Source organism: Curcuma longa, unplaced genomic scaffold, assembly GCF_044706935.1.
Source record: "Curcuma longa cultivar G26 ecotype Majalengka, Jawa Barat unplaced genomic scaffold, ITB_CL_G26_1.1 utg509_np1212_2302976_RagTag, whole genome shotgun sequence".
Lineage (NCBI taxonomy): Eukaryota > Viridiplantae > Streptophyta > Magnoliopsida > Zingiberales > Zingiberaceae > Curcuma > Curcuma longa.
Genome location: NW_027435603.1, coordinates 1496828 through 1522075, shown reverse-complemented (window position 1 = coordinate 1522075; position 25248 = coordinate 1496828). Strand labels below are relative to the sequence as shown.

Here is a 25248-nt window from a genome sequence, read left to right as displayed (position 1 = left end):
CGAAAACAATGAAGGGAGACCTCTTTTAGAAGCACAATAATTTAGTCTCGTAGGATTGCTTGTAACAATAACTAAGTCTGATGAAAATAGAGATATAAATTGTTTTATTAGTAGAGATAAATTACATTTAGAAACTGCTAAAGTTTTATCTAATTTTTTGGGGCCAATTTATTTTAAGAGAATCTATTTGATTGCATCATTCTTCTCCACCAAAAAGAATTTGAGTTGAAGTATTATTGTCTTCGAGGAATTTACTTCATCATCTTCTTGTTTGGCACGAACTGTAGTGTGTCAACTATGCGTTTCATGTCTAAAAATGATAAAGTGTTGACGATGAGAATCTTGTTATTGAGATTGAAGAAGCACAATATAACTGAAACATGATTAATCATACGGAAAGAGAAATATGCCGCCTCAATGGATATGCCCCTATATTGACCTCCAATTCCCCTTAATATTGTCATCTGCTTCAATTGAAACAATTGCGAATTCAGTTAGACTCAGGGATTAAAATCTCGAGCCGTATCGCGTGATATCGATGAAAAATCTCGTTCCGTCAACGGATCGGCACTAGTACAGGAATTCCGACTGGGAGACGCCACCGGAGGCATCGCCCGGCCTCGGCGATGCCTCCGGAGGTGTTGCGCGGCCTCGCTGACGCCATCGGAGGCACCGCCTGGGCCCGATGACGCCACTTGAGGCGCCACCCGGGCCCGGAGACGCCACCGGAGGCGTCGTGTGGGCCCGGCGACGCCACCGGAGGTGTCGTGTGGGCCCGGCGGTGCCTGCGTGCGCGCCCCAGTCGCGCGAGTCAACAGTGGTCGCGATTTTTCGATTTTTATTTCAGTTTTAAAACTTAGGGAGATATAATCAATTCCTAACTATAGTTGAAGATAATTTAAATAGGTTTTATTAAAACCCATAAAATTATCTTATTATTTTTTAAAAAATATTATATTTTTATTTTAAATATTTAGATTAAATTTTTTATTTTAATTAATATATTTTATATTTTAAAAATACCGAAACTATATCGGCACGGTACGATACGGTACCGAAACTGTATCGTTCAGGTCCGGGACCGAAACCTCGGCACGGCTCGATAATTTAAACCTTGGTTAGATCATATAAAGATTTAGTCATAACATGGCCATCAAAAGAGTAATTACATTTGGGCACTTCAAATACAATAAATTGGTCAAAATGGAGAGAGAATTCAGGTGATACAGTAATAAACTGTGATTCTAGTGCCCTAAAATATATAAAGGGGAGAAACTATTGAGAAAGAGAATGGGTATAAGTTTGACATATATTGAGAGTGGAGAAAATGACAAAAGAAAATTAGTCCTGATGTCTATGAGAGAGAAGATAATAAATATTGTGTATCTGAATATTGCATATAAAGAAGCGTGAGGATGGAATATGAAGTATTGCGAATGGAAATGAGAGTAGCCTTCAACATCTATCTTCCACAGAAAACTATTATAACTGATCATTTACCTTCTCAGATTGCCTTGTATTATACCTTCAACGATTGCTTTCCTCTATTATGTTGTTTTATATGATTCTTTTCTTCCTGTTAAAAAAACAGCTACATATTGTGTTCAGATTACGCGCAGGTTACAACTTTTTGTCATTTTATTGACTGGACAAGCAAAACTTCAGCACTATCCTTCTGTTTTTGTTCTTAGTTATTGTAATTGCAGTTGAGTTCCTTATTCTGATAGTTTCTTTTTGTTTTCCTTTTAATGCAGTGGTTTGGTGACGCTGAGAAGCTTACTAAGGCTCTTTTCTCTTTTGCCAGCCGGCTAGCACCTGTGATCATATTCATTGATGAGGTAGGCACTGTTGGTAGGTACTTATTTTCTGTATGTTGTATTTACTATCTTTTCTATAAGTTTGAACTCAACGGTATCAGTTCCCTGGCCTGGCATGCTTGTTCTACTTGGAAATTCTTGACTTTTCTATAATAGGTTGATAGTCTACTTGGAGCTCGAGGTGGCACTTTTGAACATGAAGCAACGAGAAGAATCAGAAATGAGTTTATGGCAGCTTGGGATGGACTAAAGACTAAGGACAGCCAGAGGATCCTTGTCCTTGCTGCTACAAATCGTCCGTTTGATTTGGATGATGCAGTAATACGCCGCTTGCCAAGAAGGTAATGAGAGAGAAGCCTCAACATATTTCATTATCTTGTTTGTTTTTAGTTTTTTTTCTTCTTTCATGTCAGTAATTCATTAATGGAGGATTTGCTTGCAGGATTTATGTTGGTCTTCCTGATGCAGATAATAGGACAAAAATACTTAAGGTGCTTCTTGCTCGAGAGAATCTGGAACCTGACTTCAGATTTGATAAACTTGCCAATGCGACTGATGGGTATTCAGGAAGCGATTTGAAGGTATACTTGCAATCTTTGAAATTATTTCATCATTGCCAAACCACAACTTCATTTCTGACATCTTAAAATGCAGAATCTGTGTATAGCAGCTGCTTATAGGCCAGTTGAAGAACTTTTGGAAGCAGAAAGGGTGGTATGAATCTCCTCTTTCTTTTCTGCCCCCTCATGTATCTTTTAGCCCTTCTTGCTTCAGTCTGATTTCATGTCAAAATGGCAGTCATTTTCTTTTTCAAGGGCACGTATTGCCCCTTTCGAACTATTTGCAGTATTTTTTTCCCCTTTGATTATTCTGTTATCCATCCAAAATTTAAGAATTTCTGTCCTTTGGTTCCTTCACACTAACTTTACTGTGATCAGAGAGGTCAAAGTGTTGTGATGCCTTCTTTAAGACTGCTGCAGTTGGATGATTTTATCAAAGCAAAATCTAAGGTACTAAAACTACCATAAGTCGCTACATTTGATGCTATTTTTCATCTACTTGGAATTTCCATCACTGAACTTGTTTCGCGGATTAGGTTGGTGCCTCTATCGCTTACGATGCTACCAGTATGAATGAACTAAGGCAATGGAATGATCAATATGGAGAAGGTGGGAGCCGAGCAAGATCGCCTTTTGGATTTGGGAACACTAGTGGACGATGAAAAAAAAAAGGCTTCTAACCTCTTACACCAAAATTTTGGTTGTATAATTATCCTTAGTCTGTTGATATAACCAGCCATCCCAGTAGATTAAAGCATCCCCTATTCAACCATCCATTCTTCCATCGGTAAGATTATCGTAATGCTGGGGCAGTAGCACATCTGTAACAGTATATATTTCTTATTTAGATGGAGCTCCTTTTCTCCAACAGGCAGCAAGAAAGGATCATGTATATAGTAAAGGCTACTCTTTTAACTTTCCATTTGAAAAGGCTACAAGGAATTTAAATTCCAAGAGTCAAGTTAAAAATAAGAGGATCACTACTTCATAGCGTTGTCGGTGCGCCGCACTTGGGTGCGGTGTGACTTGGGTTTGTTTGGCCTAATTTCTTCTGTGGTAGATGGTATGGCTCTTTTTAGCATGGTTTGGAAACTAAGTTTACCTCGTCTGACTGATGCCTAGGCACATGAGCACTGCGATCGTGCTGTCTGGGTTTGCAGGTTTAAAAAATAATATGAACTTAAATCAAATTTAGCTTCTTAGTCAAGCCACGCCACGCCACGCCAAATGAAGAAACAGACAGAGCTCATTTCATTGCTGTACACAACTATTATTTTTCAACACGCCATGCCACGCCAAATGTATAGGACTGCAACAACATTCATTCATACCAAATGTAGGACAAGTGTGTTTAAGTTTCTACGATTCACCGAGACTTGTTCTTCTTCTTCTTCAGCTTACTCGCCTGCCATTCTTTGCGGTCTGCTTCAATCTTTGCACGGACGCTGGCATGGAAACCAGGATATGGCTCGTACCCCACAAGATTAAGTGCCTAGATGAAAACTAAACAATTATTAACTAGTTCAACAAGTTGGATAAGGTAATTATATTAATTACCTCGAGCAGGACGAAGAATGGAGCCATCAAGAAGGCCTGAGAAAGGTTATCGAGAAGAGCCGGTGCTCGCTTCTGTCATTATCCAAATAATAAGTATATATAGCATGAGAACGAATGATATATATGCATGGCTAATAATCAAATCTATTACTTCAGTGGCTGGAATCTACCTCAAATACTCCATGGCCTATAAATTGGAAAGTCCAGCAAAATAACTGAGCTGCCAAAACAATCTGTGCAAAATGCATACTTAAAAATGATTCAGGATTTTGTTTAGGGCTTTGGTCGAGAGAGAGAGAGAGTGATAGAGATCAATTTCATTGATGGAGAGTGATAGAAAGTACGTACGTATATATCGAATTATATATAACAAACTTAAAAAAGTTACCTTCCAGGCGAGGGAAAATCCAAGGCGAAGAGCGAGGGCATGGCTGCCGATCCAGCAGAGGAAGCAGAGGAGGGCGGCGAGGGAGCCGACCTTCCTGTCCATGAGAAGGTAGAAGAGGGCGTAGACAAGGGCGAAGACGAAGGCAAAATTAAGCGGAAGAGTCGTCTGGCCATGGGCGAAATGGAAGGGAAGGTGGAACAAGGGCGGGGTGAATTGGAAGAGAAGGAGCGAGGTGTAGAAGATGGGCCAGACGAAGAGCATGTGGATAAGGACGTTGATGGGGTCGCTGTGGTAGGCGCCATAGAAGGCGAAGTGGCGCTCGAGATCAAACAGACCTTGCTTCTTCGCCATTGCGCCTGCTGCTATTCCGCGCGCTTCCGGTAGATCGATCGATTGAAGGGGGTAGGTGGAATAATAATTCTGATAAGTAAGACAATCAGGCAGGCAGGAAGGAAGGAACGACGTAGCAGCTTAACAACTTTGACAAGGAACCTGGAAGAAGGCGAAGAAGAAGAGGAGCAGCAGCGTCGTGCGTAACGCGTACGCGCCGGCTTTTAATTTCTATTCCGATTCCAGAGGCTTATTTATTTGTTTATTTTTACGCAGAGTTAGACTTCTAGAATATCGAGATAGACTTTGTCACAGCATGTGCAATTAATGTGCGGGTGTTATTACAAAGGTATTTAAAATTATTATAAAATTTTAAAAAATTAAAAATTATTTTTATTTAATATAAAGTAAATAAAGATGAATGGATAGATAATGAAATCCATAACTAATAAAGATTAATATTAAAATGAACGTCAATGTACATTAATAAAAAAATATTAATATAATGGATATGTGATATGTGAATCATATGCTTTTTTTGAAAAGATAACATATATTATATTAATGTTTAAATCAATATGAATATCCTTAGAATTATAATAAAATATAACTATCTCAATATATATAGACTCTTATGTTTTGTTTGGGAGGAGGTGAGGAAAGGATAAGAGAAGGGTAAATAAGGATAAAGGAACTTTGAATCTTGTTTGAAAAGAGTGAGGGAAGAGGAGGGAAGGGTAAGTTTTAATTTTCCTTACTCATGTAAACAGAGATTTTCTTACACTCCAATTTGGGGTGTAAAGAAAGGGAAGATAACTCTAAATATTATGTATTCTAATTTTATCCCTATTTTAAAATATTAATTTTTAAATAATTTATTTAATCTAAAATTTTTAAATTTCTTTAATTGAGCACGATCTTTTTATTCTTTTCTTACATAAATAAATTTTTATAGAAATATATGTAAAAATACTAATTTATCTTTTATCGTACCATAGTATACAAATTTTATATTTCGTATGCTTATTGTATATTTACTCATCAATTTAATGATATATATTTTTTTACATGTAGATTTATTTTAGTAAATAAGGAGTATTTTTATAATTTTATATATTTAACCTTTATTCCTTTTTCATTTCCTCTTAAACAAAGATAATACATGTTATATTAATGAACCTTCCCTTCCTCCTAAATAAGAAGAACATAAATACTTCTCTTCCCCTTTTTTTCCTCTCTTTCCTCTCTCTTTCCCTTCCGTTAATGAATCTTTTCTCATCTCATCCAAACATAGCATTAATAAAATATTAATTTATCTTTGTGTCAAGAGGCTCTTAAATGCTTACATGACTTCATCATGCTAAGAAGTCTTTTCACTTTCAGGCCTTCCTTAGCTAGAGGTCGTTTGCTTTCGAGACTTCATGTACTTGCCGCTTTCAAGACTTCATGTAATCTCCCCTGAGCTACTAGGACTTCATCTTTGCTAAGCAACTTGATCTTGGACTTGTTCTTTCCACATGGCAAGTATATGATCTAATATGAGATCAATAATTATCTTCTTAAATTTTTCTCAAACACCAAAATCACATGGAAGCCACGCGCTTAGAGGATGATTGCACAACAGACTGGGCATTTGTTCTTGAGTTATGCGTCTCAAGACAATTCAAGTCAATTCATTGATGAACCTGTATTTTAAGGGAAATCGTTCACACATAAGCGACTTCAATTGGACGACAAAGCAAATTTTGCTTAATAAAATTTCACTGCCACAGTTCTTCCATTGGAATTCCTCGTTCAAGAGCCACCTCTCGTAATTGTCTCATCTTCATCACTGCAGTAACTGTCGCCCTTGCATTGTTCAGCGCATTTTTGCTTCCCAGTTGCTTTCCCAGAGCATTCTCTACGCCGGCCATCTCCAGCACGATTCTAACCGCTCCGCCGGCGATAACACCAGTTCCAGGCGAAGCAGGTCGCAGCATCACTTTTGCTGCTCCATAATCTCCATCCGATCTACAGCAGTGAACAATTAGAACAACAAATCAGATGCTAATTCTAAGCACAACTAAACACAATGAGCGAAAGACACGGCATAAGAACAATTAGAGATTTGACATCACAGACAGGTTTCTAACAAACATGTTCAGCTTATTTAACTTTCTCATCCAACGATAGCATACTTGCATGTTTCATGTTTTGTGTCGAACCTCTTGTTCTTGATCGAGTTGGTCATTGGCTTTGGGTTCAATATGTAAAACTGTAAGTTGAGTCTGATTTTTCTCAGATCTGATGAAGCCCGCCAAGCAACAATGTGATTGTAAGAAACAAACAAACAAACATATATGAATTAACTATAACAATCAACTTTGAATGGCCTGCATCTCATCTTTGCTGCACGAATATATGCGACGATAGCACGAGAGGATGAAGTAAAGCTGAAGTAATTATAATACTTACTTTTATTCACAGTAGATTACTGGAACTCAATAAAATCAGTAGCAAAGTATCCACTATCCTAAATCATCTCCTATTTCATCATCAGAATACTGTACTCGAGAACTTAATCATAGATTTTCCAAGGATTCATGGGTGAAAACTGATAAAAAAAATATAAGTATATTAGCTTTAGGTTTCTTTCCATGAATTATCATCTATCTATCATTTCAGAGCACTCAATTGTCATCCAAACTTTTTCATGCTTTGATACTATAACCGTAATATCAATGTGATGTTTGAACTTGAAAAATCTTTACCTAGAGATTGATATACTAGACCATGTTCATCCTAATTCAATCGATATTACTCTACATAGCCATAAAATATGTTAAGCAGCTTTAACTCACGAAAAATATTTGAATATCTCTATCATTTAACCGACAAACAATAGCATACTCGGTCTAACAGAAAATAACTCTAGAGTACAATGACAGGAAATGTTATAACGAAATGTATGCTTGAAAAAGCCTGCAAGAGGACTCCTTTCATATAATTTATATAAGCTAAGCTCTGTGAGAAAAATCCTGTTATTGCCGCAAACAACAGCAAAAAGGGTATCATATATAAGGAGAGTAATTAGAAACCTCTTTCCACAGTGCACAGTATCTCAAACCTCCAGAAGGAAGGCATAACAAAAAATACAACTAGCACCTTAGATGTGATTCCATGTCAAAGATTATGTTATAAATTGTAAAAAAAAAATGTCAGATATATGTCATTTTAATCTGACTTTTTCGGGATCACATCTGGTGTCATTCTGTGCACTCTCTTCGTTGATAGGTGATTTTCATCCAGATATTTGGGAGGAAACGTCATCCTAAAATTTCTTTGGCAGTGATTTGATCATATGACTGATATCACATGATCGCTTTGAACAGTCAAAACCTAAAATTTCTTTATTTACTTGTGTGATTCTAGCCAAATTACTGATAGATAATCTAAAACGAATTGTGCTACTGCATATGAATCATAAAAGAATCAAACAATTCAACACAGGATCTTGTCATCAATACATATAGCAATTTGCGAAAAGAATACAGAACGGAAGCAAAATAAACTTCAATCCGAACCTAAATCGAGGTTCAAAGCCATGATCTTGAAGTCGCATAATCAACTTGATGATCAAGAAGCAAGCAAACAGAACAACGAGCTTGATCAAGATACCATAGCATGAAATTACTATTTCCAACCAACAAGTATATGATTTGACTGTAATTACCTGTGGGGAAACGTCAAATACTTGGTCATTGGCACCGTCACGATGTTCCTCCGGGCGTTCACAGCGGACTTAAATATGGCGTCCACCACTTCTGTGGCCTTCCCTACCCCGACGCCAACTTGCCCTTTCTTGTCTCCGACCACTACGATGGCTCTAAAGGAGAGCTTTTTACCTCCCTTGACGACCTTGGTGACCCTTCTCACCTGGACGACCCGCTCCTCGAAGCCATCATTGGGCTTCTCCCGTTTTTTGCGGCCGAGAAGCCCGCTAGCCTTCTTGACCTTAGTGTCCATAACATAGATGTCATTCCCGAGCACGGATTCGCCGCTGTAGGCGGGACCGTAGATCTCCTCGTAGGCGGCGGCGATGGCCTCCTCGGACTCCGGGGGAAGCTCGTCGAAGGCAGGAGGAGGGACGTAGCCCTCAGGCGGGGCGGGGGGTTCGAATGTGATTTCCGCGTTCGGGTCGACGTTGTCGAAGAAGGAAGTGTCTATATCATCTCTGGGCGCGGCGGCTAATTTGAGGACGGTATGGAAGCGGATGGAGGAGGAGGAGGAGGAGGAGGAGCAGAAAAGTGGAGTATTGAAGAGATGAGAACGGCGGGAGGGAGGGTGGAGGGAGAGAGAGGAGAGAGCGGCGGAGATGGCTGCTGCAGCGGAAGCCATTGCAGGGAGAAGGCACAGGGAGGGAAGTATCTCCTTATCCTTCTTAGCGCCCCTCACAACACGTGCACGGCAAACTGTCACATGCCTAACCTTGGTATTAAATTAAAATACCTATATTCCACCCAAAACGCACGCCAACCGGAGGCCCGAGTTGATCCAGCGACCCGCCACGCGACGCCTTCATCCTTCGCCCCGTCTCCTTCACGGTATGCTCATCTATCTCTTCTCCCCCTTAATTTTGTTCTTCTGGGTGTTTTCCTCGCGGAAATGTTGGATTTTGGTCAACAGCGCTGTAATTTTATACGGTTTGTTTGTGAATTTTGCCTTTTGATTTTGATTATTCTGCCCTAAAGTTGTCTTTATGCAAAATTTTGAAGCTTTTTTTCGGGATGTAGTTTGAATTCCCCTAGTGTAATTCCCGTTGAGTTTCAAAGTCGATTGGGGATTGGGTTGCAGGAGCACTCATAAGGATTCCGAGCAAGAAGATGGGGGATCATGTGGTGTTGCACGTTGATCGGCTGAAGACGCCGCAGACAATTAATACGATGAGTGGAAGAGAGGCTTCTGCGGAGTCTAGCAAGGAGGAAGGTGAGGAAGAGGAGCCTCTGATTCAGATGGTGGACTGCCGTATATGCCAGGAGGAGGACTATGTGAAGAACTTGGAGGTCCCTTGCGCCTGCCGTGGCAGTCTGAAGGTCTCTCTTCTTTTTGCCCCTTTTCTTTGGCTGCATGAAGGTCGTCTATACCATTCTGACAAGCTTGACATGTTTTTTTTTTTTGGTCTTTTGTGATGTGAATTGGTACATTTATGGGTTGACATGGAAATTATATGCTGCCGCTGACTTTTGAAACCAATGATGTGCACTTGAATTTCAATGCCTGTTGTACTCTTCCATCTACGTTAGTCAAAATTCATGATATTGTAAAACAATTTTATTGGGTCAGACAATTCACTTCAGCAATAGGTTCCTACTTTTTTTTGTAGATTATTTAGTTTCTTCAGGTGTTAATTTCAGCACTCTTCTTGGTTATTCTAATTCTTCCTAGAATAAGCCATGATATCCGGGCATGATATGTTAATATTTCTTTGGTATCTATTGTAGGTTTTTTTTTCTCTTTTAAGTCAAGAATTTCTGTTCATTTTGTACCATAATAGGAATGCATGTGTTGATTAGTGTATCGACTGTAAAGTTTTAAAGTTATGTGCTGCTTGCTGATTTTTTAAACCAAGGATAAGCAGATGAGTTTCATAGATCTGTTGCACTCTTATATCTCTGTTAGTTAAGATTCTTGAAATAGTTACAGAATCTGATCAGCTGAATCATTTCACTCTTGTAAGAATTCTCTATTTATTTGGACTATATGGTTTATTTAGTTGACTATTTCAGCACTCGGTTGGATCGATTGTAAACTTTTGTAGAATAGGTATAACATCTTGGGATAACATGTAAGTTTCATGGTTTAAATAATTGTGGGCTCATATATTTTTTCTTATATATTTCTCCTCAATTTCCTTTTTTTTCCATACACAATAGCCATTTGTATTAATTAATATGTGGAATCAAAGTTTCTTAATTTCTATTCATTCTATATCATAATGGGGATGCTTATTGATTAGTGTATGAACTGTAAAGTTTTAATGTTATATGTTGCTTGCTGATTTTTGAACCCAAGGATATGCAGATAGGTTTCGCAGATCTGTTGCACTCTTATAGCTCTGTTAGTTGAGATTCTTGATATAGTTACAGAATCTTATCAGATGAACCATTTCACTCTGCGGGGTTGATTGTAAACTTTTGTAGAATAGGGTCTTGGCATAACATGTTACTTTCATGGTTTAAATAATTATAGGCTTATATGTCTTTTTCTTATACATTTGTCCTCAATTTCCCTTTTTTCATACACAATAGCCATTTGTATTAATTAATATTTGGAATGCAAAGTTTCTTAAATTAGCGAGCACACAATTATCATGAGAACCAGTAAGAAGGTAGAAGTAGATGATTGTTTGAAGATGGATGTAGATTTCTTCAGCATGATATGGTAAAATAAACACCAATATGAAATGCCTTCTGCCAATCTACTTCCAGGGTGATGCAATTGACTTGCGTTTAATTTACTTGGTCCACTTTAGTCTCTATGTACTGTCACTTCTGGAAATTGATTTGTCACCTCATGCATATTTGCCCTACAATCATACAATGTGACTCAAGAAAGTATGCATATTTAAATATGAACAGTATCCATTTTTAACATTTGTTTACTAAAACTTCTGTATCTCATGAATTTTTGAGTGAATTTTTTTTTGGTCTTTTGATCTTTTTTGACAATTAAACTTCCACTAGTGACTTGATTAGCTGTCATTAATTCTCTTACCAACATGTTAATGTTTAGTAATATAGCATGAATTAGCTTTCTTTCTGTAGTCATAGTGTTCCTTCAGCTCTCTGTTTGCATAATCAGAGGCAATTTGTGATGTGTTGCAGTTTGCTCATAGGGCATGTGTGCAGCGATGGTGCAATGAGAAGGGTGATATAATCTGTGAAATCTGCCATGAGGTGAGTTATTGTCTTGGCTGTGTATGGACATTCTTAAATTTGTGTTTATACTTTTTTTCTAATTAAGATATTCCTTCCTTCAAAAGAACAGATAGTTCCATTTTCTTTTTAAACAAGATTGTCTATTCGTTCAAAACACTAAAGAGATTTGATCTCCATAACCTAAATTTCCAAGCTTCATCATGTGTGCATTTCATAAGGGGAAAAGCTAGATGTCTGAGTAAGTTTGTAATACAATTTTACAAGCAATTTAAGCTGTTCATTGACATGCAAGTGTTGGAGAGAAAAAGTGGATACAAATTTTAGAACTCATGATTGATGATTATGCAGACTATATATTCATGTTATTTCTTGATGTGATACAAGCAGAGAGCTGGTTTTGGCGAACTTGAAAGTAAGTAAAATAATCTGGATTTAGCAGAATGCTATGCAGTTACCTTCAGTTTGTATTATTTGTTGGTATTCTAATTATCTTTTTCATTATTACTTCAATAGATAAGGTTACCTCTTGTCTTTTCTTAGTTCATTTAAAATCTATCTTTTTAATTCATGGTCTATGTCAACTATTTCTGTTAGTACTTAATAGCTTTATCTTGTCTAGTTCCATTATTCTTGGATATGGCTTATATCTTGAGTTTCTTATGGTAACTCCTAAACCTATCTGATTTTTACAATGTGCTTTCATATGTTTCACGCTCTTATGTAACTTCTTATCCATTTAACTTCCATGTACTCATGTGTTACAATACAAGAAGCAGTATTTTGCATCAAATTAGTATGCTAATCGTATAGCTTCAAATGTGATCACAGCAATACAAACCTGGGTATACTTGTCCACCACAAGTGCAACCTGATGAGTCCACAATTGATATCAAGTATGTTATGTTCACAAATTGTACTATCAGAGACACAGGACTTTAAGAATTCTGTTAATTTTACTTCGCCAGTAATCCTATTTGCTTAAGCTTACTTTCGTTTGCAGTGGGGGCTGGTTAATTACAGGTTCTGCTTTGGATTTGCATGACCATCAAGTGTTAGCAATGGCAGCGGCACACCATCGCCTTATTGAAGCAGAATATGATGGATACGTTTCAAATGACAGTGGCGGTGTTTTTTGCCGTTCTGTTGCTTTAATCGTAAGTCCCTGCTCTTCTTAGGTTTCACAAATGAATATTTGTATACTAGATGCCTTTTACATATACATCTTTGTTGAACACCATGAATTCCTTGCAACATATGTATATATGTCTAGTTAATGGTTTTAGTTTTGGCTAAACCATGACAGTAATAAAGCAATAAGAAAAGCTGTGGTATCCTTATAGTTAACTTATTAAGGAGGAAGGCAACCTGTCCTCCATGTCTAATCTCAAACATTAGAATTGGTTTGATGTGGGAGTTATCAATGCGTCTTCTCAATTTTTCAATCATCTGACAGTGGACCTTCATTCACCTGACTCTCCAATCTATCCATCGTACTCCATCTAGTGTCATCGTTGCTTTATGAAAATATGTAGTATACATAATAATGGTCTTTTTAATAGGTATATTAGTTATTTAGAAATACGTATGCTTTTATGTCAATAAGAATAGTATTTTGCAAATTGTCCATTAACTATCCTTTAATTACACTTTCTTTGTTTAGTTGAATTGTGGGCAACCCCAATTTTGTCATTGTTATTGTTGTACAATTTTAGGCTTTTAACTACCCTCTTTTCTTATTACTAGTGAAGTGTTGTTAAACTATTGTCTACCCTTTTATAGATAATTAGTGCAGGAATATTACATTGTTTTTCCTTTTTGAGAAATTGACTGAATTTTTTTTACTTCTGTTGGACTTTGCTAGTTAGACAGAAATTACAGGCATGCCGTAATACTTGTCATACTGTGACCATATTTACTCTTTTTTTTTTTCTTGTAGCATTAGTTCATACATTCCCCTAGTGAGTTATTTAAAATTTCACATTATCTTTGTGCTCAACACTAGTGAATGTACATAAGTGCTGCAGAAATGTTTTATCATCTGTTAATTTTGACACTTGGTGAAATGCCCCCACATAAATCACCCTCTTGGACTATTGTTGGTTTGTACAAAATTATTTCTTTGACATCGACATACTTGTATTTGTGAAATGATCAAATTTAGTCATCGGCCTAAATGGTATAAATGTATACTAAGCAGTTTCACTAAAAATTCTGTAGTTGATGGCCCTTTTGTTGTTGAGGCATGCAATGATCATCACTAGCACAGATGGTAATGAAGATGAAAGTGATGTTGAAGATGCTTCCACATACTTATCAGTGAGTGGTTTGTTGTATAGCTTTCCATTTTTATTTCTTTTCTCTCTACCTTGTTCTAAGTCTCGAAAGCATTTCAGCTTTTTCTGTTACGGGCCGTTGGATTTCTTTTACCATGCTACATTATGGCTTGGGTCATAACCATCTTACAACGTCGAAGGGAAAGACAGGTGAGCCCTGTTGCAGGCATAACTGAAATGTACTGGATGCAAGATTCGATTTTCTTCTCAATTCACTTGTTTAATATTTTACAAGTTGAAGTACTCCAAAGGCCACCCCTAGGAATTAAACCATCCATTTAGTTGGGATATAATCAATGTAGCTGACCCCAAATAGTTATAACAAACATGATTTTATAATGAAATATATCATAACAATAGGGTTCCTGCTTATCTTTTTTTTTTTTTTTTTTTAAAGTTTATTTTACGAAGCAGAGTTTACTACGCCAAATGAGTTAAGGTTTAAGTAAACTATGTAAAGAGTTCATCCGCGATGATATTCTTCACCGAGACATGGAAATCATGTGATGTCTGAAATGCTTATTCCTGTTGCTTTCATTGTCATCTATATTTATATTGACAGACATGCTATGGCTTTGAATTGAAAACACTCAGGAAGCAGCAGCTGCCTTAGAAGGAACTGGAGTGGCATTCATACTACAGTCTGACCACCCACAGAGTGGTTCACCCTTCGCACTAGCTCCAGATTCACCAGCCACTCCCCAACAAGAGCCGTAACCATAGCCTTTATTCGCAAAAACCCGTTCATTGAACTCGTGTTGGTTTGCAGATGAATTCTTCTTGTTCACTGGTGACAATCGGGCGCGATGGCTATAACTACAACAGCAATGACAAGCTAACTGGAAATGGTTCTGTTTTTTATTTCATGCTTGTGTAGTAGATCTCACTTGCAATTAATGTTCCTTCTCATTTGATGCACCTGGCCCTTCACAAGAACGCAACATGTCATCCCCTGCATTAACTGGCTTCAAATCGACCTGAAAAATTAGCCAGTTTGTCGATATCACTAGTGTGCCTTTACATATCGATCGACACATTTGAATTCTGAGGGGCTAAAAACCAAACACTTGGCAGTGAAATTTGTCTCAGGCATTTGCTTCGTGCTCATTCCCACAAATTATCTAGGTGATCTGGGGCTCAACTGGTATACTTAGTAAGGATGTTTAGTCGGATATTTCAACTGGTATACTTGACAGTTTCTGATCTTGTAATGTGGGATAGTAGTAACTTTATGCTTCTATTAACATATCCCTAGGTCGGTTGGCACTTCTGAGGCTAAGTGATAGGTGCAAGGAGATGTGTTTTTATCGATATGTCGTTATGGGTTTATTATTGTCTATCATCCAATCAATCTTGATACTTCACCACGGTCAAACGTATAATCCTCCTTGACATGTTTAGATTTTTATTATTGTCAAATGTTCAATTAATCTTAACTCACTTGAATTTTATGACTCAAGTGTTCAGTTATTCATAATTCAAGTTATACAAGCATGTATTAATTGGTTACCTTGCAATAATCTGATCCAAGCTATACAAGAGTATGACCAGCTGCTTTCCTCAGTCCCTTTTGATCCATTGACCTCCTCACCGCCTCCACACATTTCCACTTGCCTGTCGAGGCATACACATTTGAGAGCAAGACATAGTCCCCGCTTGAATCCTCATGCAGCTCAATCATCTTCTTCCTTGCATATTCTGCAAGCTCGACGTCACCATGAACTCGGCAAGCTCCAAGAAGACTCCTCCACACTATCCCACTCCCCTCGACCTTCATCGACTCAACAATCTCGAATGCTTCTGCCAAAAAACCAGCACGTCCGAGCATGTCTGCCACACATCCAAAGTGTTTGACGTTGGGTTCGATTCTGTACTCATTCCTCATCAGAGAGAAGTATCTCCGGCCATCCTCCACCATCCCGCCGTGACTGCACGCAGACAATACAGCAACGAATGTGACATCATTGGGCAACACTTCAGTCGCCCGCATCTGCTCAAACAGAGTAATTGACTGCGCTATCCGGCCATGGAAAGCTAGGCCGCCGATGACCGAGTTCCATGTCCAAACGTCCCTCTCTGTCATTCTTTCAAACATCTCTAGTGCTTTGTCTATGCGCCCGCATTTTGCATACATGCCTATCAATGCATTGTTCAGAAGCAAGCTGAGGCCATCCCTTGAGCTTGAGGATTCCAGAATGGAATGGTGTATCCTCTGTCCCAGGTCCAGCGAGCCGGAGTGGGAACACGACGACAGCAAGCTCACAATCGTTGCTTCATCCGGCCGCCATCCTTCCGCTCGCATCTCTTCATAGACCTCCATTGCATGCCCATGGAGTCCACGTTGCACGTACCCTGCAATCATCGTGTTCCAAGACACCACGTCCCGATCAGTAGCCGCGTCGAACATCTCTCTGGCTCTGTCCATCTCCCCTCGCGCCGAATATGCAGCGATCATTATGTTCCAGGAGACCACGTCCCTGCAAGGCGACTCGTCGAACAGCTGGCGGGCGACGGTGAGATCGCCTCTGGCGGCGTGGCCCCGTATGACGGCGGTTCGAGCGACGACGTCTCTTCGGGCAGGGCCGTCGAAGAGAGCCATTGCCACGGTCAAATCCCCGCAAGACGCGTGAAAATTAATGAGAGAATTCCTTACGAATGCGTCAGAATCAAAGCCGAGCTTCGCGCAGACGGCGTGGAGCTGGGCTCCTGCTGCCGCCGCAGACGACTTGGAGGAAGCCTTGAGCAAGAAGAGGAAGGTGTAGACATCAGGACTGACGTTCGCGCGAAGCATCCAGGAATAGAGGGAGAAGGCGCGCATGGGGTGGCAGCTGCGGGCGAAGCCTCGAAGCATGGTATTCCACATGAACAGGTCTGGCACAGCTATTTGAGCGAACACCTTGTTGGCGTAATCCATATTGATGTCTCGGCCCTCGGAGGAGGAGACGACGGAGAGCAGGAGATCCCTGAGCGGCTTCCGTTGGGAGTTGAAGCCTTGGACGACCATGCGGCCATGGAGACGCTCGAGATGTCGCAGGCTCCGGCGCAGAGGCCTCCGGATCGGATCATCGTCCTCCATCAATCGTTTTCGAACGCAAATCGAGGCCCTTCACGGCAGGCTTGGACCCCGACCTAATTTTACATCGACCAGTGTCAATTTTGATCGCGCAGAGGCCTCGCGGATCATCGTCCTCCATCAACGTTTTGGCTGGGAAAGCGCACTGCCGATGTGTTTCCGGCCAAATCGAGGCCCTTCACGGCAGGTTGGACCCCGATAATTTTGTCGCGCATGGAGTTATAGAGAATATCACCATTCTTTTTAAAATTAATATATTTTTGACGTCACCTTACGAACAAATAAAGAAAAGCCGCTTTTGTGTTTCGCATATACCGCGATGATGGTGGTGGCAACCGACGACGACTTCACCTTTTCTATCAATTCTTTCCCCCAATTCCTCTTCTCTTCTTCCTTCCATCTGCCTCTCCTTTCTTCCTCTTCGGCATGGAATCCTCGCGTTTTGCTTCCGGCGTTTCGATTCCCCTCCGATAGCCGTATTCTCTGCGCTCGCGGGGGAGGAGGTGGCGATGGGGCAGAGCTGCGGCTTCTGGTCATCCATCGCTAGTGGGTTTCGGGGAACTTGTGGAACGACGGAAGCCGCCGCCAGCGCATCTCCCAACGCGATCCAGCACAAGAACAGTGTGTTCTATGACGCAGGTGCTTTCTTCTCTCTCTCTGCTGAATTTCCAAGTCTAGATGGGGGTTTATTTGATTGACTGATTCCCAAGTCACCATGGTTTTGACATGAAAAGATTGAGCTCTGTAGCTATGTTTAGGTTATAGATCGGGTTCTATTTCATTCTTGATTTGTACTTTTCTTGAGCTATTCGGTTCGCTCTTCATCATTCCGATGCATAGTCAATTAAAGGGGATGAACGTTTGAAGAATATATTGGAGTCAAAAGACAGCTACGGAAGTTGAATTATATTCACTCCCCATCGCTTTTGTTAGATAATTCTTACTTAAGATTTAAGAAGCAGTAAAGGAAGGTTTAGCTGTTTTTACTCCCCATCCTTGGCACCCCAAATTTTACTTCTAAAAAAAACTTCTTTTCTACAAGCAATATGATATCCACAATCACTAAAGGAACCCCCAAGGTATTTCTTGCCAATGGAATTCTCCAATAGTTAGAAATTTATAGTGATCATTATATTATATAGTCATCACTATGTTGAAATTTAAAAAAAAAAAACAACCACCTTAAAATCCCAAGTTACCGTGTATTTGATATTATTGGGCCAACTAGACTCAACAGTAAGTTGTTGGCCCTTTATTTAGCCAAACCCAACAATCTCCTCTCGATGAGATATTGATCTATCATTCCATCTGGTACACAAAGATAATCCTATGTGCGACCATTCCATTGTACTCCAAGATAATCCACCATTGTATACACCTAAGTCATTTGGTCTTCATCTCTGACTTCATATCAATCAACCATATGTATAGCTGATCAGGTCATGATGCTATATGACCATGGAGGGAGAAACCCATCTATTTGTCATGTGCAGTTGTGTGTGATGCTACTGGGAGAAACCCATTTGAGGTAGTTGCTTTTAAGTTTTTACTCATCTTCTTTGTCATCCTTACGACACTTTTCAAGTGGTTTTCCTTCTCTACTTTCTTCTATGGGCCACATGCTATTATATGTGTTGCTTTAGGGAGAAGCCACTTTGAGAGATTTATGGGATCTCTTTTCTCCTCCTCTCTCCATTTACTATCTAGTTTAAGATTAAGGATTACTTTGCTTTTCCTGTGTGAACCTTTTAGTATCATAAAATAAGCAAACATATATAGTATCTATCCTCCAGCATGAAGAAAAGTGTTGGTGGTATTAGGTTAATATAGTTATTAGTGTAGTAAATTTAGCCTTACATTTACTGTTTTATATTTATAGTTATCCATTTAATAGCTCTATATATCATAATATCAAGGCAATTTCCTTAACTTCTACGGTAAGGAAGAGTCAAACTTAATTTGACCATATGAAAGATTGTGTCTAGATAGTTGAATTTTGCAATTAGTCAAGCTTTGAATGTGTTAGTTGAGGGAGGGATCAGGGAATATTTAACTGTAAGCACCCACTTGCAACAGATTATAGACTTGCCACAACTCAAACAAAAGAGTTACTAGTTTCTAGATATCCTTGGAACACAATACTGCCATCTGATCTATCATTGTGGAATTGGAATTCTTCTCTCTAAGAAATGACTCCAAACAAGCTTATAATAACTTAATATCATTATCATGTACAAGGTTGTATTATTCTTTTTAATTTTCTTTGATGATTTTGAGAGAGCTGAGGTATCTCTATCTTTGTTTCTTTGATTGTGATGTGAAGTGTGACCATCTAGACAGAGATTAAATGTTTCAAATTTGTTCTTGTGTGCAGCAACTGAAAAAAGATATTTAAATGGTAGCAACCGTGAACTTGCTGCTTCTCATGAGTCTGCTTTCTCGATGGAAAAAAATCAAGATACAACGTCTCAGGACAAAACATCTCATCAATTGCTTCAATTTACTTTCCAGGAGCTGAAATCTGCTACTGGTAATTTTCGACCTGATAGTATCCTTGGGGAGGGTGGATTTGGATATGTTTTCAAAGGATGGATAGAGGAGAATGGCACAACTCCTGCAAAACCAGGCACAGGTCTAACTGTTGCTGTCAAGAGTCTGAAGCCTGATGCACTCCAGGGTCACAGAGAGTGGGTTGTGAGTACTTTCTTTCCCAAAGATCTACAATAAACTAGAAAACTCTCACTGACTGAAATACATGGATGCATTGCAGGCTGAGATTAACTTCCTTGGACAATTACATCATTCTAACCTTGTAAAGCTGATAGGATATTGCATTGAAGATGATCAAAGATTACTTGTATATGAATTCATGTCTCGAGGAAGTCTTGAAAACCATCTTTTCCGGAGTGAGTAGAACTGTTGAAGTTTATCAGCTTAACTTGCTGAATTCCTTATAATATCATGTCCATTATAGTAATTTTATTAGCCTTTTTCTCTTGCCTTTTTTCTTTGTTTAGGGGGTGCACCTAAGTGTTGAAGAACACATGCACCTAAAAGTGTTGCACCTTGTACAATGATGCAGGTTATCGTATTGGTGAATAGGTGACATGGACTCGGGAATAATGTCTCATGAATCCATAACAAATTGAAGATAGAAAATTATAAAAGTCTATATCAATAAGACGGATGATAAAAGTTAAACTTAATGCTTAATAAAGTAAGAACCTAAGGTATATAAGTGATGTGTGATAACCGCAAGTGCATGGTCATCATCAAGTAATAAAATATTGTCCTATGGGACCTTGTTGTTGAAAACCAGTTTACGTGCAGAACATGCTATCTAGACGAATCTAAACGAGGATTAACTATAAAAAGGAACTAACTAATGGGTAATTCAACTAATGGTTGGAACAATCTCTTTAAATAAAGAAATGATTTTGTTCCTATCACATAGTATGTGGACCTTATTTCTCCACCTTGAATTTACTTAGTTTTTTGCCAAAGGATTTTTCATTGTTACATATGTTCATATGGCCATGCATTAGCATTAAACAAATATGGCAATTGTGAAGTAAATTTAATTTGAAAAAAGGTTTAGCTTAACTTATATGGTGAATTATTTCTAGACATTTTCTCTAATGGCTCAACTAGGGAGCAGATGTTTACTAGGATTGATTGATGGAGAGAAGGGAATTCAGAATGGTGTCCCTTGACTTCTCCTTTACACTGAAATTGATCTGTCCAAAACAAATAAATTGGAGGGAGAAGAATATAGAAGTGGTAAAAGACCATTATGCCCTCTTTTCACCATTGACTGTTCTGCCAGACCACCATTGGACTAATGCAGACCATCACTGGACCACTGCTGGCCGTCAGCCATTGCCACTGCCTTTTCAACCGAGGATGGAAGAGAGGTTAGAGTAGAGGGGAATAACTAGAATTTATTCTCTCACTGCCCCTCATCCAATTAAATAAGTTCTGATCCATTCCATCATTCACATCCATGCAAACAACTTTTGATCCCTTGTTCCCTTTTGTCCTCTTCCTGTCTTTTCCCCCTCTATCTCCTCCCTTCCTTCTTCTTTCTCTTCAATCTCCCTCTCTCTAAGTAAACATAGCACTAGTTCTGTTTATATATTATTTCTCCTTGGTTATCAATCATGGTTGACAAATATTCAGTTGTATATTTAAAATGTATTGTTATGATCTCACTGAAAACGCATACATAGATCTATCATCTTGCAGTATTAGTTGGTGGAACTAAGCTATATAAGCTCAAGGAGGTGATTTGTCATGGGTCACGGTTGAAAAATACCAAAGTTCATACTATCTTCATTTGACATATATCCACAACACAATTTTTCAGTAATTATGTTGATGATGTTCTTCTACTTAGTAATTATTGAGTAAATGATGTTAACGAGTTTCTAGAAGCCAAATTTGTCATTAAAGTGCACCTGGCATATACCATAAGTCTCTAAGATTGTATTTACTTTATTATTACTATCAGGGGCTCTTCCTTTGCCTTGGTCAAGTAGGATGAAAATTGCACTTGGGGCTGCTAAAGGACTAGCTTTCCTCCATAGTGGTTCTGATCCAGTTATTTATAGGGATTTTAAGACATCTAATGTTCTTCTAGATGCGGTATGTAATTGATGTTTAATTTTGATTTCAAGTTTCATAAGTTCCTTGATCTGATAATTTGGATCCTTCCATTCCAGGAGTACAATGCAAAGCTATCAGATTTTGGGTTGGCAAAAGCTGGGCCTCAAGGTGATAAGACTCATGTTTCCACCCGTGTTGTTGGTACTTATGGTTATGCTGCTCCAGAATATGTGATGACAGGTATGCTACAAACTCTAATAGCCTCCATGACTCAAGTGATTCTACTGCTATATACAACTTAGATGTTTTTTAAATAAATTGATTATTATACTTGCTATTTTCCGTAGAGGCTACCCTAAGATAAACTTGATAAGCCTATGGGAATATCGACCCACATATACAAACTGTTGAAATGATGTTCAAATAATTGTAGCAAAAGGTGATTACGTTCACTTTGTTCCACCCTGTTTGCCTACTTAGCCTCCACATCCTTGCTGATAGCCTCCACCACCTACATGAAACCCTCTTATGTATAGCTGAACCACAATAGCTTAGTATTTGCAACACTTGTTTAGTGTTTCGGTTGTCCTTGATCCATAAACCACATTTTGACAACAACCCAAGAGAAAGTAGTTTTCTCAATTTAGTTTATTTGTTGTTATAGTTTTCAAGTTTGAGAAATTTAGGAGGGCCATGGACATCTTGGTGTGGAAGGAAATTCACATTGCAATTGAAAACCAAATGATGAGAGCCCAGCGGATACAGTGGAATTGCTCAAGGAATAAAGAGAAATTACAAGAAAGCTTATGTTCGACAATAAGAGCGCTTAGTGAATGCTGTAAGGATGCTGCACAGGATTGAGCTTGGTGGATACAGAACAAATTTACTGGAATGAAGAAATATGCAACAGAGATTAGAAACAGAAATCATATGAAAAAGGAGAAATCTACCCCTATTGATGAAAGAATTTGCTAGAAGAAATCGTCAGTTGCAAGATTCATCGAGGATTGTAGAACTCAAGGGAAGAAATCAACTTTATTTGCTGGTACACTGTGACTGCCAGTTACTATTAGCTGCTGTCACCAGATGGTAGGACATGTATAAAACAAAGTAAGACCTGACTACATATGGATGCACTCGATTATGACAGGAAAGGGGAACATAGAAATTGTACCTTATGTAACACCATGATAATGGCCACAATGTTCTCCTAGTGCAAGAGAAGCATTGTAGTACTATAAGATTTTAGTATTGAGGTCCCATGATGAAGCAATGAGTAGAGCTGAATGTCACACCAAGAGCATCTAGCGTCTCTGACACCATGCAGTGGAGAAAATCATTATGGTGTATTACCTTCATCTTTCCTTTCTTTGTATTTGTATTACTTTATTACTATTTTCCGTGTTCAGCCTCAACCTATGTATCTGTATATTTTAAGTGGGTCCCCAACAATATGCTTAGATGGTCAAGCTACTAATAACTTGTACTTAGTGCTGTGGTCCTGTGGTTGAGCTTGGCAACTTAATGAATTAGTTTTCCTCCTCTTGATAGGTCGTGATAATTAGTGTCAAAGCAGGACCTAATCCTAAATAGAGTGAGGTATTTGAAAGGGGTACTTGTTGGCGAAGCCACCATTTAGCCTCTTATCTCTCTGATTAAGATGATACTGACCTTTGGATCAAGTTTTTAAGTAGGGGGGATTGAGATGCCTTATTTTAGCTCCATATGAAGAATTATTAATAAAGAAGGTTAATAAGCTGATACAGGTGAACTATTATTAAATTGGGTTGAGGTATTTGGAATTGTGGGATCTGTGGTTGAGCATGGCAATAACTGTTATTATCCTGTTGGGTTGTGATATAGAAAGATGTAGTGCCGTCAAATACTAGCATAACATTAGGATACCAAGTCTTTAAGTAGGGGGGATTGACCTTATTTTAGCTCCATATGAAGAATTATTAATAAAGAAGGTTAATAAGCTGATACAGGTGAACTATTATTAAATTGGGTTGAAGTATTTGGAATTGTGGGATCTGTGGTTGAGCATGGCAATAACTGTTCTTATCCTGTTGGGTTGTGATATACAAAGATGTAGTGCCTTCAAATACTAGCATAACATTGCATCGTGCTGCTTTTACCTTTCACAGTTTTAAACTTACATAAAGCTCGACTGTAGAACTTGTAAACTTGAATTTTTTGGAATCTAAGATATAGTATCTATCTGGAATCAGTAACTCTAGGTGTTTGTTAAATCATGTTGACGTCTAAAATTGTGCATAAGCTGATTATTCATCAAATCTATTGTTTAGTCAACTAAACACTGATTAATGTGGGTTTCATGCAATTTAAACACAGGACACTTGACATCAAAGAGTGATGTGTATAGTTTTGGAGTTGTATTGCTTGAAATTTTAACTGGTCGAAGATCAGTGGACAAGAAACGGCCTAGTGGGGAGCAAAATCTAGTGGCGTGGGCAAGATCATATTTAGGTGGTAGGCGAAGGCTTTATCAGATCATAGACCCTCGTTTGGAGTTCAACTACTCAATTAAAGGAGTGCAGAAGGTTGCCAAGATAGCTTACTATTGCCTCAGCAAGGATTCCAAACTTCGCCCTTCAATGGAAGAAGTTGTAAAGGATCTCATCCCACTCCAAGACCTCAAAGACATGGCTTCGTTATACTTTCGCTCTCAACCATCACGAGGTAACTAACATTGCAAATTTGACACCCCCCTCCCCACCCACCCACCCATAAAGATGAGATCACTGACAATTTTTGTGTGCAGGTAAGCATTCTCATTGACAATTATTTTGCTATAATACTGGGAGGCCAAATATGTTCTGGTTGCATTTCAGCCAAATAATATTTGTGGGTCATAAGCACCATGCCTACCTGGAAACTTCTGACAGTCAAGATGATCCATAAATGTTTGAGCCCTTGTGTCAGTCATTGTATTCATTGAAAGGACTCATATGCTAGTCTTATAGATAGAAATTCTCATGTATGTAAACCATAATGACTCTAGATTAGATACGAGCAATCACTCATCATTCCTGTTCCTGTTTGTCATTTCTTATATATGTTGAGTTTGAATTTATATTTCATGTATGCGGATGTACATCTTCTTAGAAACTTTGTTGTCGAGTTTATCCCCATAGTTTGATGGTTACAGAATTTGGTTTGGCATGTTCAGTATCTTGCTAGTCTTCACCACCACCATAGAGATACTCTCTTTGCTTCGAGGCTTGACAAAGCTATTCTACTAAATTAGTGTTTTGATTCATAGATATTTTGGAGTTATTATTATGGACATGCATTTTTAAAATAACTTTGGATGTTGCTTGCCCTAACTTGTGTGGTATGGGAGAAGCGAGGCTTGTTAGCTGTTGCGAGCTGTACCACGACTTGCAGAAGGGAGGAGATGTTTTCCGTCCGATTCGGGCAGAGTAAAATATTGTCAAAAAGTAATCCGCTGATGGATTGGTAAATCCGTCTTCTCTATATTGCCTGTTAAGTAAACGGAGGAAAGGCATATAATTCATTTTTTTATGACGTAAATAGAGGACAGTTTTTCACGATGGAAATCTTTCCGTAGTTTGTATTTCCCTCCTTCCAAATATATTTGTGGTTTCAATCAATTATACGCTCGCAAATTGTTGGCAAAGTAT

The 25248-nt window shown here is 38.7% G+C and overlaps 6 protein-coding genes across 6 annotated transcripts in view; 3 read left to right on the top strand and 3 right to left on the bottom strand.

Moving 5' to 3' along the window:
• LOC141820584 (uncharacterized) overlaps positions 1 to 3344 on the top strand; it is a 34618-nt gene extending 31274 nt beyond the window's left edge. The window contains exons 19-24 of the mRNA XM_074707917.1: positions 1755 to 1838; positions 1974 to 2158; positions 2260 to 2398; positions 2472 to 2531; positions 2756 to 2827; positions 2914 to 3344. Coding sequence (XP_074564018.1) covers positions 1755 to 1838; positions 1974 to 2158; positions 2260 to 2398; positions 2472 to 2531; positions 2756 to 2827; positions 2914 to 3039 — 666 coding nt within the window. The 3' untranslated portion in view covers positions 3040 to 3344. The remainder of the gene's footprint in view (positions 1 to 1754; positions 1839 to 1973; positions 2159 to 2259; positions 2399 to 2471; positions 2532 to 2755; positions 2828 to 2913) is intronic.
• Positions 3345 to 3605: 261 nt separating this feature from the next.
• On the bottom strand, positions 3606 to 4861 carry LOC141820610 (2-hydroxy-palmitic acid dioxygenase MPO1-like). Its single transcript, XM_074707953.1, has 4 exons — positions 4323 to 4861; positions 4105 to 4167; positions 3935 to 4006; positions 3606 to 3869 (listed from the first exon to the last, which is right to left on the bottom strand). Exons 1-4 carry the CDS (start codon positions 4671 to 4673, stop codon positions 3744 to 3746), a joined length of 612 nt encoding a protein of 203 aa, XP_074564054.1. The 5' UTR covers positions 4674 to 4861; the 3' UTR covers positions 3606 to 3743.
• A 1391-nt stretch (positions 4862 to 6252) lies between these two features.
• On the bottom strand, positions 6253 to 9113 carry LOC141820608 (small ribosomal subunit protein uS5c-like). Its single transcript, XM_074707950.1, has 2 exons — positions 8365 to 9113; positions 6253 to 6662 (listed from the first exon to the last, which is right to left on the bottom strand). Exons 1-2 carry the CDS (start codon positions 9027 to 9029, stop codon positions 6413 to 6415), a joined length of 915 nt encoding a protein of 304 aa, XP_074564051.1. The 5' UTR covers positions 9030 to 9113; the 3' UTR covers positions 6253 to 6412.
• Positions 9114 to 9156: 43 nt separating this feature from the next.
• Positions 9157 to 14820, top strand: LOC141820609 (uncharacterized). Its single transcript, XM_074707951.1, has 8 exons — positions 9157 to 9235; positions 9486 to 9724; positions 11516 to 11587; positions 12398 to 12462; positions 12570 to 12723; positions 13787 to 13885; positions 13963 to 14052; positions 14497 to 14820. The coding sequence occupies exons 2-8, from the start codon at positions 9515 to 9517 to the stop codon at positions 14617 to 14619; spliced, it is 813 nt and encodes a 270-aa protein (XP_074564052.1). The 5' UTR covers positions 9157 to 9235; positions 9486 to 9514; the 3' UTR covers positions 14620 to 14820.
• LOC141820604 (pentatricopeptide repeat-containing protein At5g15300-like) lies at positions 14801 to 16926 on the bottom strand. The gene is made up of 2 exons (XM_074707947.1): positions 15413 to 16926; positions 14801 to 14879 (listed from the first exon to the last, which is right to left on the bottom strand). Exon 1 carries the CDS (start codon positions 16904 to 16906, stop codon positions 15434 to 15436), a length of 1473 nt encoding a protein of 490 aa, XP_074564048.1. The 5' UTR covers positions 16907 to 16926; the 3' UTR covers positions 14801 to 14879; positions 15413 to 15433.
• Positions 16927 to 17310: 384 nt separating this feature from the next.
• LOC141820607 (serine/threonine-protein kinase PBL34-like) lies at positions 17311 to 24784 on the top strand. The gene is made up of 7 exons (XM_074707949.1): positions 17311 to 17614; positions 19350 to 19669; positions 19746 to 19881; positions 21486 to 21619; positions 21697 to 21820; positions 23936 to 24283; positions 24366 to 24784. Exons 1-7 carry the CDS (start codon positions 17485 to 17487, stop codon positions 24380 to 24382), a joined length of 1209 nt encoding a protein of 402 aa, XP_074564050.1. The 5' UTR covers positions 17311 to 17484; the 3' UTR covers positions 24383 to 24784.
• Positions 24785 to 25248: the final 464 nt, after the last annotated feature.